A 13,871-nucleotide genomic window follows, 5' to 3' on the forward strand; every position below is an offset into this window, starting at 1 on the left:
CTTAAAGAGATCAGAACAACAATCATACGACCGGTGAGGAGGAAGGGAGTTGGTTCTGGACCGACTGAAGACCGTGCGCAGACCATGATATTCCTCCGGCACTCCTGTCAAATCACCAGGTTCCTCCTGAGAAGAGGGGACAGAACAAACAGGAGAAATAGCAGACATTAAACACTTCACATGACAAGAAACGCTCCAGGAAAGGACAGAACCACTAGACCAATCAAAAGAAGGATTATGACACACTAGCCAGGGATGACCCAAAACAACAGGTGCAAAAGGCGAACAAAAAATCAAAAAAGAAATGGTCTCACTATGGCCACCAGACACAGTGAGGGCCAAAGGCAGTGTTTCATATAATATACTGGGGAGAGGACTACCATCCAAGGCAAACATGACCGTGGGCTCCCCTAACTGTCTGAGAGGAATGTCATGTTCCCGCGCCCAGGCTTCGTCCATAAAACAGCCCTCTGCCCCAGAGTCTATTAATGCACTGCAGGATGCTGCCGATCCGGTCCAGCGTAGATGGACCGGTAAAGTAGTACATGTACTTGACGGAGAGGACCGTCTAGTAGCGCTTATCAGTCGCCCTCCGCTTACTGATGAGCTCTGGCCTTTAACTGGACATGACATGACAAAATGACCAGCGGAACCGCAATAGAGACAGAGGCGGTTGGTGATTCTCCGTTCCCTCTCCTTAGTCGAGATGCGAATACCCCCCAGCTGCATGGGCTCAACACCTGAGTCAGTGGGGAAAGACGGTAGTGTCGGAGAGAGGGGAGACACAGTTAACGCGAGCTCTCTTCTATGAGCTCGGTGACGAATATCAAATCAAAATCAAATCAAAATCAAATCAAATTTTATTTGTCACATACACATGGTTAGCAGATGTTAATGCGAGTGTAGCGAAATGCTTGTGCTTCTAGTTCCGACAATGCAGTGATAACCAACAAGTAATCTAACTAACAATTCCAAAAAAAACTACTGTCTTATACACAGTGTAAGGGGATAAGGAACATGTACATAAGGATATATGAATGAGTGATGGTACAGAGCAGCATACAGTAGATGGTATCGAGTACAGTATATACATATGAGATGAGTGTGTAGACAAAGTAAACAAAGTGGCATAGTTAAAGTGGCTAGTGATACATGTGTTACATAAGGATGCAGTCGATGTTGTAGAGTACAGTATATACATATGCATATGAGATGAATAATGTAGGGTAAGTAACATTATATAAGGTAGCATTGTTTAAAGTGGCTAGTGATATATTTACATCATTTCCATCAATTCCCATTATTAAAATGGCTGGAGTTGGGTCAGTGTCAATGACAGTGTGTTGGCAGCAGCCACTCAATGTTAGTGGTGGCTATTTAACAGTCTGATGGCCTTGAGATAGAAGCTGTTTTTCAGTCTCTCGGTCCCAGCTTTGATGCACCTGTACTGACCTCGCCTTCTGGATGATAGCGGGGTGAACAGGCAGTGGTTCGGGTGGTTGATGTCCTTGATGATCTTTATGGCCTTCCTGTAACAACGGGTGGTGTAGGTGTCCTGGAGGGCAGGTAGTTTGCCCCCGGTGATGCGTTGTGCAGTCCTCACTACCCTCTGAGAGCCTTACGGTTGAGGGCGGAGCAGTTGCCGTACCAGGCGGTGATACAGCCCGCCAGGATGCTCTCGATTGTGCATCTGTAGAAGTTTGTGAGTGCTTTTGGTGACAAGCCGAATTTTTTCAGCCTCCTGAGGTTGAATAGGCGCTGCTGCGCCTTCTTCACGACGCTGTCAGTGTGAGTGGACCAATTCAGTTTGTCTGTGATGTGTATGCCGAGGAACTTAAAACTAGCTACCCTCTCCACTACTGTTCCATCGATGTGGATAGGGGGTGTTCCCTCTGCTGTTTCCTGAAGTCCACAATCATCTCCTTAGTTTTGTTGACGTTGAGTGTGAGGTTATTTTCCTGACACCACACTCCAAGGGCCCTCACCTCCTCCCTGTAGGCCGTCTCGTCGTTGTTGGTAATCAAGCCTACCACTGTTGTGTCGTCCGCAAACTTGATGATTGAGTTGGAGGCGTGCGTGGCCACGCAGTCGTGGGTGAACAGGGAGTACAGGAGAGGGCTCAGAACGCACCCTTGTGGGGCCCCGTGTTGAGGATCAGCGGGAGGAGATGTTGTTGCCTACCCTCACCACCTGGGGGCGGCCCGTCAGGAAGTCCAGTACCCAGCTGCACAGGGCGGGTCGAGACCCAGGGTCTCGAGCTTGATGACGAGCTTGGAGGGTACTATGGTGTTGAATGCCGAGCTGTAGTCGATGAACAGCATTCTCACATAGGTATTCCTCTTGTCCAGGTGGGTTAGGGCAGTGTGCAGTGTGGTTGAGATTGCATCGTCTGTGGACCTATTTGGGCGGTAAGCAAATTGGAGTGGGTCTAGGGTGTCAGGTAGGGTGGAGGTGATATGGTCCTTGACTAGTCTCTCAAAGCACTTCATGATGACGGAAGTGAGTGCTACGGGGGGCGGTAGTCGTTTAGCTCAGTTACCTTAGCTTTCTTGGGAACAGGAACAATGGTGGCCCTCTTGAAGCATGTGGGAACAGCAGACTGGTATAGGGATTGATTGAATATGTCCGTAAACACACCGGCCAGCTGGTCTGCGCATGCTCGGAGGGCGCGGCTGGGGATGCCGTCTGGGCCTGCAGCCTTGCGAGGGTTAACACGTTTAAATGTCTTACTCACCTCGGCTGCAGTGAAGGAGAGACTGCATGTTTCCGTTGCAGGCCGTGTCAGTGGCACTGTATTGTCCTCAAAGCGGGCAAAAAAGTTATTTAGTCTGCCTGGGAGCAAGACATCCTGGTCCGTGACTGGGCTGGATTTCATCTTGTAGTCCGTGATTGACTGTAGACCCTGCCACATGCCTCTTGTGTCTGAGCCATTGAATTGAGATTCCACTTTGTCTCTGTACTGACGCTTAGCTTGTTTGATAGCCTTACGGAGGGAATAGCTGCACTGTTTGTATTCAGTCATGTTGCCAGACACCTTGCCCTGATTAAAAGCAGTGGTTCGCGCTTTCAGTTTCACGCGAATGCTGCCATCAATCCACGGTTTCTGGTTAGGGAATGTTTTTATCGTTGCTATGGGAACGACATCTTCAACGCACGTTTCTAATGAACTCGCACACCGAATCTACCCGTCGTTCAATGCGAATAGCGAGTTCAATCAAAGAATCCACGCTGGATGGAACCTCCCCGAGAGAGAATCTCATCCTTAACCTTAGCGTGGAGTCCTCCAGAAAACGAGCGAGCAACGCCTGCTCGTTCCAGTTACTGGAGGCAGCAAGAGTGCGAAACTCTATTGAGTAATCCGTTATGGATCGATTACCTTGACATAGGGAAGACAGGGACCAGGAAGCTTCTTTCCCAAAAACTGAGCGATCAAAACCCTTATCATCTCCTCTTTAAAGTTCAGATAATTGTTAGTACACTCAGCGCTTGCCTCCCAGATAGCTGTGCCCCACTGCCGAGCCCGACCAGTAAGGAGTGATATGACGTAGGCAATCCGAGCTCTCTCTTGAGTATGTGTTGGGTTGGAGAGAGAACACGATATCACACTGGGTGAGAAAGGAGCGGCACTCAGTGGGCTGCCCAGAATAACAAGGTGGGTTATTAACCCTAGGTTCCGGAGGCTCGGAAGAACCGGAAGTAGCTGGTGACACGAGACGAAGACTCTGATACTGTCTTGAGAGGTCGGAGACCTGAGCGGCCAGGGTCTCAACGGCATGCCGAGCAGCAGACAATTCCTGCTCGTGTCTGCCGAGCATCGCTCCCTGGAACTCGAGAGTAGAGTAGAGAGAATCCATAGTCGCTGGGTCCATTCTTGGTCGGATCCTTCTGTTATGCAGGTGAAAGAGGACCCAAAAGCGACTTGGCGAAAACAGAGTCTTTAATCCAGTAAAGTAAAATACAATCAAAAAACACAACTTCCACTCGTAATGACGAGAACCGACTGGAGACTCGATCTTGAACAGCAGGTAGCCTCGGGAAGGCACTTGAACCTAGCAGACTCAGACACCTGCTCACCACGCAGCATCTGAGGGAAACACGACACGACTGGGCGATACACAAACACAGCACGGTGACCAATACATACAAGGATCCGACAGGACAGGAACGGAACACAAAGGAAGAAATAGGGACTCTAATCAGGGGAAAGGATCGGGAACAGGTGTGGGAAGACTAAATGATTGATTAGGGAATAGGAACAGCTGGGAGCAGGAACGGAACGATAGAGAGAAGAGAGAGCGAGAGAGTGAGAGAGGGAGGGGGAGAGAGAGGGATAGAAAGAGGGAACGAACCTAATAAGACCAGCAGGGGGAAACGAACAGAAGGGAAAGCATAATGACAAGACAATATATGACAAAACATGACAATAGCTTTATTGTCCGGTGAGAAGTTCTTCTCTGGAGTGGTAAAAAGCTCAAATCTTTAGCCTACAAATTGTACAGTATAGAATCAGTACAAACAGAACTTTAGTATATATATATCAAACTGGAACAACATTTCAAAAAGATTTCTTCCTGTAACCATTCCCTTTATTAAAGGTTAAAGGTTTAGCTTCCTAGTTTAGTCTCTAGTTAGCTCCTTCCCCTGTGCTTGTTCAGAATTCTCCCTTCCCTCAGATAACACTGTGGTACTGTATCCCAGAACCTCAGATGACACTGTGGTACTGTATCCCAGAACCTCAGATAACACTGTGGTACTGTATCCCAGAACCTCAGATAACACTGTGGTACTGTATCCCAGAACCTCAGATAAGACTGTGGTACTGTATCCCAGAACCCTGTGTGGCTCTAGTGTCTACACTACCGGCGTAGAGAAAGAGACGTGTTACATCAAACTGGAACAGCAGTTAAACAGATCCTTGCTTTCCTTTTCGCTTTAGTATTCTGTATTTCCTGTCAGTCCCGGGATAGTTCCTCCTCATCAGAGAGAGGAGAGACACAGAAACAGAAGCTGCTTCAAAAAAAAGCTTTCATTTTCCTTCTTCCTCAGAAAAACTGACCAAATAATTTGTCTGCTTTTCCCCAGATATGACTGGGTTTGACAGAACCAGTCTTCTCTTCTCCAGATATGACTGGGTTTGACAGAACCAGTCTTCTCTTCTCCAGATATGACTGGGTTTGACAGAACCAGTCTTCTTCTCCAGATATGACTGGGTTTGACAGAACCAGTCTTCTCTTCTCCAGATATGACTGGGTTTGACCGAACCAGTCTTCTTCTCCAGATATGACTGGGTTTGACCGAACCAGTCTTCTCTTCCTATTCCCTATAGAATCACTATGAATAAAGGAAGACCAATCAGGGTAGAGTACATGTTTAGCTATGCCGGCAACGGTAGAGCCAGGGGTTTGTTTGCTTTGCAGGTCAGAGAAGAGAAAGGGTTTTGGATCCAATCTATTTAGCTGTGATAGTTTAATTATGCCTTTGACATATCGGCTGTTTGTCTTTTGGCTTGCGTCACAAATGAAACCCGACTTTCCCATTGGGACCAGGTTAAAAGTAGTGCACTTTAAAGGGAATGGGGTGCCATTTGGGATACGCAGTTTTTTGGGGGAGTGTGTTGATGGCAATGCACCTCTCTTCCTGTGACTGATTGCTCAGAGAGTTCTCTCTCCTACACGCTAGCTAGGATACAATCATCTATTTTCTTTAAGAAGTAACAGATGAGAGCAATTTCGTTTTTATTAAACAAGCGATGACATCTGTTGATGTAATAGATAATTTGTCAGGCTTACTTTATTATGGTAATAATGACATGCTATTTTAAGAATCTACCTGAATTGCTTTAAGTCTCAAAGTATTTTATATTATGAATACATTTTAAGGTGTGAAAACGGTTTTCGTGGGCACATGTACAGTGGGGCAAAAAAGTATTTAGTCATCCACGAATTGTGCAAGTTCTCCTACTTAAAAGATGAGAGAGGCCTGTAGTTTTCATCATAGTTACACTTCCACTATGACAGACAAATGAGAGAAAAAAAATCCAGAAAATCACATTGTAGGATTTTTAATGAATTTATTTGCATATTATGGTGGAAAATATGTATTTGGTCATCAACAAACAAGCAAGATTTCTGGCTCTCACAGACCTGTAACTTCTTCTATAAGAGGCTCCTCTGTCCTCCACTCGTTACCTGTTCGTTAGAGTCTCATCTTTCCATGGAGGCCAAACGTATCGGATGCTACAGATCCAATTTTTGGGATGTCTCATGGTCTGCCAAACATTGTTGTAGCTCGGCCACCTTCCACCTGCGACTTAATCCCCCTTCCACCTGCGACTTAATTCACCTTCCACCTGCGACGTAATCCCCTTTCCACCTGCGACTTAATTCACCTTCCACCTGCGACTTAATTCACCTTCCACCTGCGACTTAATTCACCTTCCACCTGCGACTTAATTCACCTTTCACCTGCGACTTAATTCACCTTTCACCTGCGACTTAATTCACCTTCCACCTGCGATCCAATCAACCTTCCACCTGCGACTTAATTCACCTTCCACCTGCCTTTCAATCCACCTTCCACCTGCGTCTCAATTCACCTTCCACCTGCGACTCAATCCACCTTCCACCTGAGTCTCAATCCACCTTCCACCTGCGACTCAAACCACCTTCCACCTGAGTCTCAATCCACCTTCCACTTGCGTCTCAGGTGGAAGGTGGATGAAATATCTCGCTTAAACAGACAGATTTTGATGGGGATTTTTGATGCTAATTAGATTTCCACTGGGCCATGGGAATTGACAAGGGGCTTTTAAGGATGTTCTTTTCATTATTATCTTACCATACCTTAGTTTTCCTGGACCTTGGGACTGGGGTTATAATATGATATTTTTGTCTGAGCGTGTCTAGTTCTAGACAGACCATTCAACGATTTACAAATATGGAGAAAAATATATATATTTTTTGTCCTACAGTAGTCTACCCATCCATGTCACAGTTGTGATAAGTATAACAGACAGTCAGAGTGCTGTGGAGGAGACTGTTGCCTCCAGCCACTAGGATGATTCATGCTTCATTCAGGCGAATGAAGCACGCCTGCACTGTGGGCTGCGTCCCAATTGGTTCCCTATTAACCTTGATAGACCCATACCCAGCTAACAGGGGACGTCCTGAGGACGTTCAGGGAATTTCCCATTAGGTCACCTTAATAAGGGTTTTGGTGCAACATTATCACACTGACATTCTGAGAACGACTTCTGAACGTTACGTGATCTTATTTTCTTTATTTATTTTACCTTTATTTAACCAGGCAAGTCAGTTAAGAACAAATTCTTATTTTCAATGGCGGCCTAGGAACAGCGGGTTAACTGCCTGTTCAGGGGCAGAACGATAGATTTGTACCTTGTCAGCTCGGGGGTTTGAACTTGCAACCTTCCGGTTACTAGTCGAACGCTCTAACCACTAGGCTACCCTGCCGCCCCAATCGTTCCTCCATACAGAATCTTTCCTTATCCTTCGTCTGCGCTTAACGGACTGTCCTCATCCATTCAAAACCAAATGTTTTCAGAGACTGGGATGGCCATTTGCAAAATGTTGACTTTTTTTGTGGTCAATTTATAAATTCTATTGTGGATTTTGATTATTGCTCGGGGTTAATGTCTTTCTGAAAGATCACCTTGGCAACCAGGTTTAGACCAGGCAACCAGGTTTAAACCAGGCAACCAGGTTTAAACCAGGCAACCAGGTTTAAACCAGGCAACCAGGTTTAAACCAGGCAACCAGGTTTAAACCAGGCAACCAGGTTTAGACCAGGCAACCAGGTTTAGACCAGGCAACCAGGTTTAAACCAGGCAACCAGGTTTAAACCAGGCAACCAGGTTTAAACCAGGCAACCAGGTTTAAACCAGGCAACCAGGTTTAAACCAGGCAACCAGGTTTAAACCAGGCAACCAGGTTTAGACCAGGCAACCAGGTTTAAACCAGGCAACCAGGTTTAAACCAGGCAACCAGGTTTAAACCAGGCAACCAGGTTTAAACCAGGCAACCAGGTTTAAACCAGGCAACCAGGTTTAGGGCTAAAATGTTCTGGTACTTGATAAAGATCATGACCTTTAACAAGAGCCCCATTAAATCAAAGAACCACCACCACATTCTACAGTAGGTATGAGGTACTTTTGTGCATATTTTTCCGTTGTTCAACGAGAGCTCTATTTTTATGTCATCTGACCGTAGCTCCCTCCGCCTGGCGTTTTATAAACAGCGTTGGTATTGGATTGGAACCGGTGCACAAGCCGGTTTGATTTGGTTGTTTGTTTGAATACGTCTCAGCATGAGTCCGTTTGATTGGTTGTTTGTTTGAACGCGTTTCAGCATGAGTCCGTTTGATTGGTTGTTTGTTTGAACGCGTTTCAGCATGAGTCCGTTTGATTGGTTGTTTGTTTGAATACGTTTCAGCATGAGTCCGTTTGATTGGCTGGTTTACTATTTCCGTGGGGGAAAATGGTGATTTAGTAGTTCTCTCTTCTGTTTTTTTCTTTCGTAGTGTGTGTGTGTGTGTGTGTGTGTGTGTGTGTGTGTGTGTGTGTGTGTGTGTGTGTGTGTGTGTGTGTGTGTGTGTGTGTGTGTGTGTGTGTGTGTGTGTGTGTGTGTGTGTGTGTGTGTGTGTGTGTGGGGGGTGGGGGGTTATTTCTATCAGATAAATGTTACAATTCACCGAACCCAATCCTGTTTTATGGCAATCATATTCCCATTCTTATTATACCCCTAGATTCTCCCCTTCAGCTGTCACACGGATAATGGCGACTGCAGCTCACTACGGCTTTTGTTGGGACGATGGACACTGTGACTACAGCTGATTGCTGAGCGTGGTGGAGTGGAGAGTTGAATATGAGCCAAATGAACGTGCATATTCCTTCTGTCTCCTCCACACTTGCCTCCAAGCTGGAAAGGGTCTTCTTTGCCTTGTAGGAATTGCGGTGACAGGGACTGTGACTGTGGCAGAGATCTCTGCAGCTGCCATGTCTTTCAGGGAGGGCTGAACTGAAGAGGTGTTGGTGTGGCGGTGCTGGAGATGTGTGTAATGTGCCTACAGTAGAGAGAGAGAGACAGTACAGAGAGAGAGAGACAGTACAGAGAGAGAGAGACAGTACAGAGAGAGAGACAGTACAGAGAGAGAGACAGTACAGAGAGAGAGAGAGACAGTACAGTACAGAGAGAGAGAGAGAGACAGTACAGTACAGAGAGAGAGAGAGAGAGAGAGAGAGACAGTACAGTACAGAGAGAGAGAGAGACAGTACAGTACAGAGAGAGACAGTACAGAGAGAGAGACAGTACAGAGAGAGAGAGAGAGACAGTACAGAGAGAGAGAGAGACAGTGCAGTACAGAGAGAGAGAGACAGTACAGTACAGAGAGAGAGAGACAGTACAGTACAGAGAGAGAGACAGTACAGAGAGAGAGAGAGAGAGAGAGAGAGAGAGAAGGAGAGAGAGAGAGAGAGAGAGAGAGACAGAGAGAGACACGGAGAGAGGCAGAGAGAGAGAGAGAGAGAGAGAGAGAGAGAGAGAGTACAGTACAGAGAGAGAGACAGTACAGTACAGAGAGACAGTACAGAGAGAGAGACAGTACAGAGAGAGAGAGACAGTACACAGAGAGAGACAGTACAGTACAGAGAGAGAGACAGTACAGTACAGAGAGACAGTACAGTACAGAGAGAAAGAGACAGTACAGTAGAGAGAGACAGTACAGTACAGAGAGACAGTACAGTACAGAGAGAGAGACAGTACAGTACAGAGAGACGGTACAGTACAGAGAGAAAGAGACAGTACAGTAGAGAGAGACAGTACAGTACAGAGAGACAGTACAGTACAGAGAGAGAGACAGTACAGTACAGAGAGACAGTACAGTACAGAGAGAGAGAGACAGTACAGTAGAGAGAGACAGTACAGTACAGAGAGAGACAGTACAGAGAGAGACAGTGCAGAGAGAGACAGTACAGTACAGAGAGAGAGACAGTACAGTACAGAGAGAGAGAGACAGTACAGTAGAGAGAGACAGTACAGTACAGAGAGACAGTACAGTACAGAGAGAGAGACAGTACAGAGAGACAGTACAGAGAGACAGTACAGTACAGAGAGACAGTACAGAGAGACAGTACAGTACAGAGAGAGAGACAGTACAGAGAGACAGTACAGAGAGACAGTACAGTACAGAGAGACAGTACAGAGAGACAGTACAGTACAGAGAGACAGTACAGAGAGACAGTACAGTACAGAGAGACAGTACAGTACAGAGAGACAGTACAGAGAGAGAGACAGTACAGTACAGAGAAACAGTACAGAGAGACAGTACAGGGAGACAGTACAGAGAGAGACAGTACAGAGAGACAGTACAGAGAGACAGTACAGAGAGACAGTATAGAGAGAGACAGTACAGAGAGACAGTACAGAGAGAGAGACAGTACAGTACAGACAGTACAGAGAGAGAGACAGTACAGTAGAGAGAAACAGTACAGTACAGTACAGAGAGAGACAGTACAGAGAGAGAGACAGTACAGTAGAGACAGTACAGAGAGACAGTACAGAGAGACAGTACAGAGAGAGACAGTACAGAGAGAGACAGTACAGAGAGACAGTACAGAGAGACAGTACAGTACAGAGAGACAGTACAGAGAGACAGTACAGTACAGAGAGAGAGACCGTACAGTACAGAGAGAGAGAGACAGTACAGTACAGAGAGAGAGAGACAGCACAGAGAGAGAGAGAGAGACAGTACAGTACAGAGAGAGAGACAGTACAGTACAGAGAGAGAGACAGTACAGTACAGAGAGAGAGACAGTACAGAGAGAGAGACTGTACAGTACAGAGAGAGAGACTGTACAGTACAGAGAGAGAGACAGTACAGTACAGAGCGAGTGCCGTCCATTCACTCCGAGATGAGCCGGGGGATTGTGACTTTAAAATGATACCTCAGGGACTGCTGTGTGACTTTAAAATGATAGCTCAGGGACTGCTGTGTGACTTTAAAATGATAGCTCAGGGACTGCTGTGTGACTTTAAAATGATAGCTCAGGGACTGCTGTGTGACTTTAAAATCATAGCTCAGGGACTGCTGTGTGACTTTAAAATGATAGCTCAGGGACTGCTGTGTGACTTTAAAATGATAGCTCAGGGACTGCTGTGTGACTTTAAAATCATCAGGGGATCGTGACTGAAAGGCCTGGAAGACATAATATACAGTCTGAGGTCCATCCTCTCCTCTCTCCTACATAATATACAGGCTGAGGTCCATCCTCTCCTCTCTCCTACATAATATACAGTCTGATGTCCATCCTCTCCTCTCTCCTACATAATATACAGTCTGAGGTCCATCCTCTCCTCTCTCCTACATAATATACAGTCTGAGGTCCATCCTGTCCTCACCTACACCTCCCCTACACCTGCAGACTTCCTACAAAGTTACAGAAAGACAAACCAACACACCGGAACTGGATACATTTTAAGTGTGTGTGTGTGTGTGTGTGTGTGTGTGTGTGTGTGTGTGTGTGTGTGTGTGTGTGTGTGTGTGTGTGTGTGTGTGTGTGTGTGTGTGTGTGTGTGTGTGTGTGTGTGTGTGTGTGTGTGTGTGTGTGTGTGTGTGTGTGTGTGTGTGTGTGTGTGTGTGTGTGTGTGCGTGCCTGCGTGTGTGTGTGTGTGTCTGGTAAGCTGATGCGTTTCTGAGGCATCTCTGTGATGGATGAGGGCTCCATGGTAGACTGATCTGTTGGTTGGAAGTCAACACAATGTAATTCCACCATGTTATCCTCACCAATACAATGACAATGAAATACAAAGTCAGGTTATTTTGGATTTTTGGTATTTTGGATTTGATTATTTTTTATTATTATTTTTTAAATCTACTTGCTCTAGAGATGAAGTATAATTAATACAAAATAAAAAATTTAATTTGGAAAAATCCTACATGAATGTTTCTTGTTATATATATTTCACCATCTACATAAGATTCTGGAATTAACCAGATCACTGGAGAATAAACTGGATGTTCTACGTCATTGAGTTGGCGGCACAGGACGTACTGCTCACCCAGGACAAGGCCCTAATCTCGACACTCAGAAGAGAAAGAGACAAGAGGCCAGCGTGGCACCCTGATGAAACTATGGAAATGAGTAAGTAACCCTCTGTTATATTGGAGTACAAATCACTGGAGGACAAACTGGATGCGCTCCGTTCGAGACTATCCTACCGACCTGAAGACCTGTCATTTCCTGTTTTTTCTCAGACACTTGGACGTGGATAATATAAAAAAAAACATCCCTTTTTCAGGACCTGGTCTTTCAAAGATAATTCGTAAAAATTCAAATAGGACGTACAGATCTTCATTGTGAAGGGTTTAAACACTGTTTCCCAGGCTTGCTCAATGCACCATAAACAATTAATGAACATGCACCTGTGGAACGGTCGTTAAGACACTAACAGCTTACAGACGGTAGGCAATTAAGGTCACAGTTATGAAAACTTAGGATACTAAAGAGTGTCATGGCTCCCCTTCCCGCTCAGCGGTCGTCGTCGCCGGCCTACTAGCTGCTACTGATTATTTCTCCCCTCCTGATGTGTTTATTGATTACATTGATTTATTGTTTTGAGTTGGTTGTAATTAGTTGGGCTTTATTAGTCAACCGGCCAGCCCGTTTTTTGTGTGGGATTTATTATTGTAAAAGAATGCTCCAGCGGTTTTTCAACTTTGTAGACGATATTCTCAGGGACCTGCACGGGCAGTGAGTGGTTGTTTATATCGATGACATTCTGATCTACTCAGCCACTCACGCCGCGCATCTGTCTCTGGTACGCAAGGTGCTTGGTAGACTGCTGGAGCATGACCTATACGTCAAGGCTGAGAAGTGTGTGTTCTCCAAACAAACCGTCTCCTTTCTGGGTTATTGCATTTCCACCTAGTTGGTGGTGATGGAGGGTGACCGCATTAAGACCGTGCGTAATTGGCCGACTCCGACCACGGTAAAAGAGGTGCAACGGTTTTTGGGTTTTGCCAACTACTACTCACTGCTGAAGGGGGGCCCGGTGCGTTTACGGTGGTCAGCAGAGGCGGACGGAGCTTTCAACAGGTTGAAGGCGTTGTTCACGGGATGCACCCGTTGGCGCACCCGGACTCTCTCTAGCATTCATAGTGGAGGTGGACGCACTGTTTCACCTTTACGACACGGAGGATAGGTCCACCGAACCTATTCCCATCCTTCCCGCCTCAAAGCTGGTAGCACCAGTGGTATGGGAGTGGGACTCGGACATCGAGCGGGCGCATGGGCGGAGCCCGCGCCTCCTCAGTTTCCGGCGGGGCGGAAGTACGTGCCGCTTGATGTTCGGGACGAACTGATTCGGTGGGCTCACGTCCTACCCTCCTCGGGTTACCGTGGGGTGGTGAGGACAGTGGGGAGCCTTCGGGGGAGGTATTGGTGGCCTACCTTGGCCAAGGACGTTAAGGGTTATGTCTTCTCCTGTTCGGTATGCGCCCAGAGTAAGGCTCCTAGGAACCTTCCTATAGGGACGTTACAACCCCTCCCCATTCCACAACGGCCATGGTCTCATCTATCCATAGATTTCCTGACCGATCTTCCCCCGTCTCAGGGGAACACTACGGTTTGGGTGATTGTGGATCGGTTCTCTAAGTCCTGTTGTCTCCTCCCGTTGCCCGGTATCCCTACAGCCCTACAGACTGAGGGGGCATTATTCACCCACGTCTTTCGGCGCTACGGGGTGCAGGAGGACATCGTTTCTGATTGGGGTCCCCAGTTCACATCCCGAGTATGGAGGACGTTCATGGAGCTTCTGGGGGTCTCAGTCAGCCTGACCTCCGGTTATCACCCCAAG

The 13,871-nt window shown here is 46.6% G+C and overlaps 1 protein-coding gene across 1 annotated transcript in view; it reads right to left on the bottom strand.

The window, feature by feature from the left end:
* The window catches only part of LOC124028327 (serine/arginine-rich splicing factor 4-like), a 29,301-nt gene extending 16,133 nt beyond the window's left edge, over positions 1 to 13,168 (bottom strand). The window contains exon 1 of the mRNA XM_046340430.1: positions 13,078 to 13,168. Within this exon, the coding sequence (XP_046196386.1) occupies positions 13,078 to 13,168 (91 nt within the window). The remainder of the gene's footprint in view (positions 1 to 13,077) is intronic.
* Between the last annotated feature and the right edge of the window lie 703 nt (positions 13,169 to 13,871).

This window comes from Oncorhynchus gorbuscha, unplaced genomic scaffold (assembly GCF_021184085.1).
Source record: "Oncorhynchus gorbuscha isolate QuinsamMale2020 ecotype Even-year unplaced genomic scaffold, OgorEven_v1.0 Un_scaffold_4039, whole genome shotgun sequence".
Classification (NCBI taxonomy): Eukaryota; Metazoa; Chordata; class Actinopteri; order Salmoniformes; family Salmonidae; genus Oncorhynchus; species Oncorhynchus gorbuscha.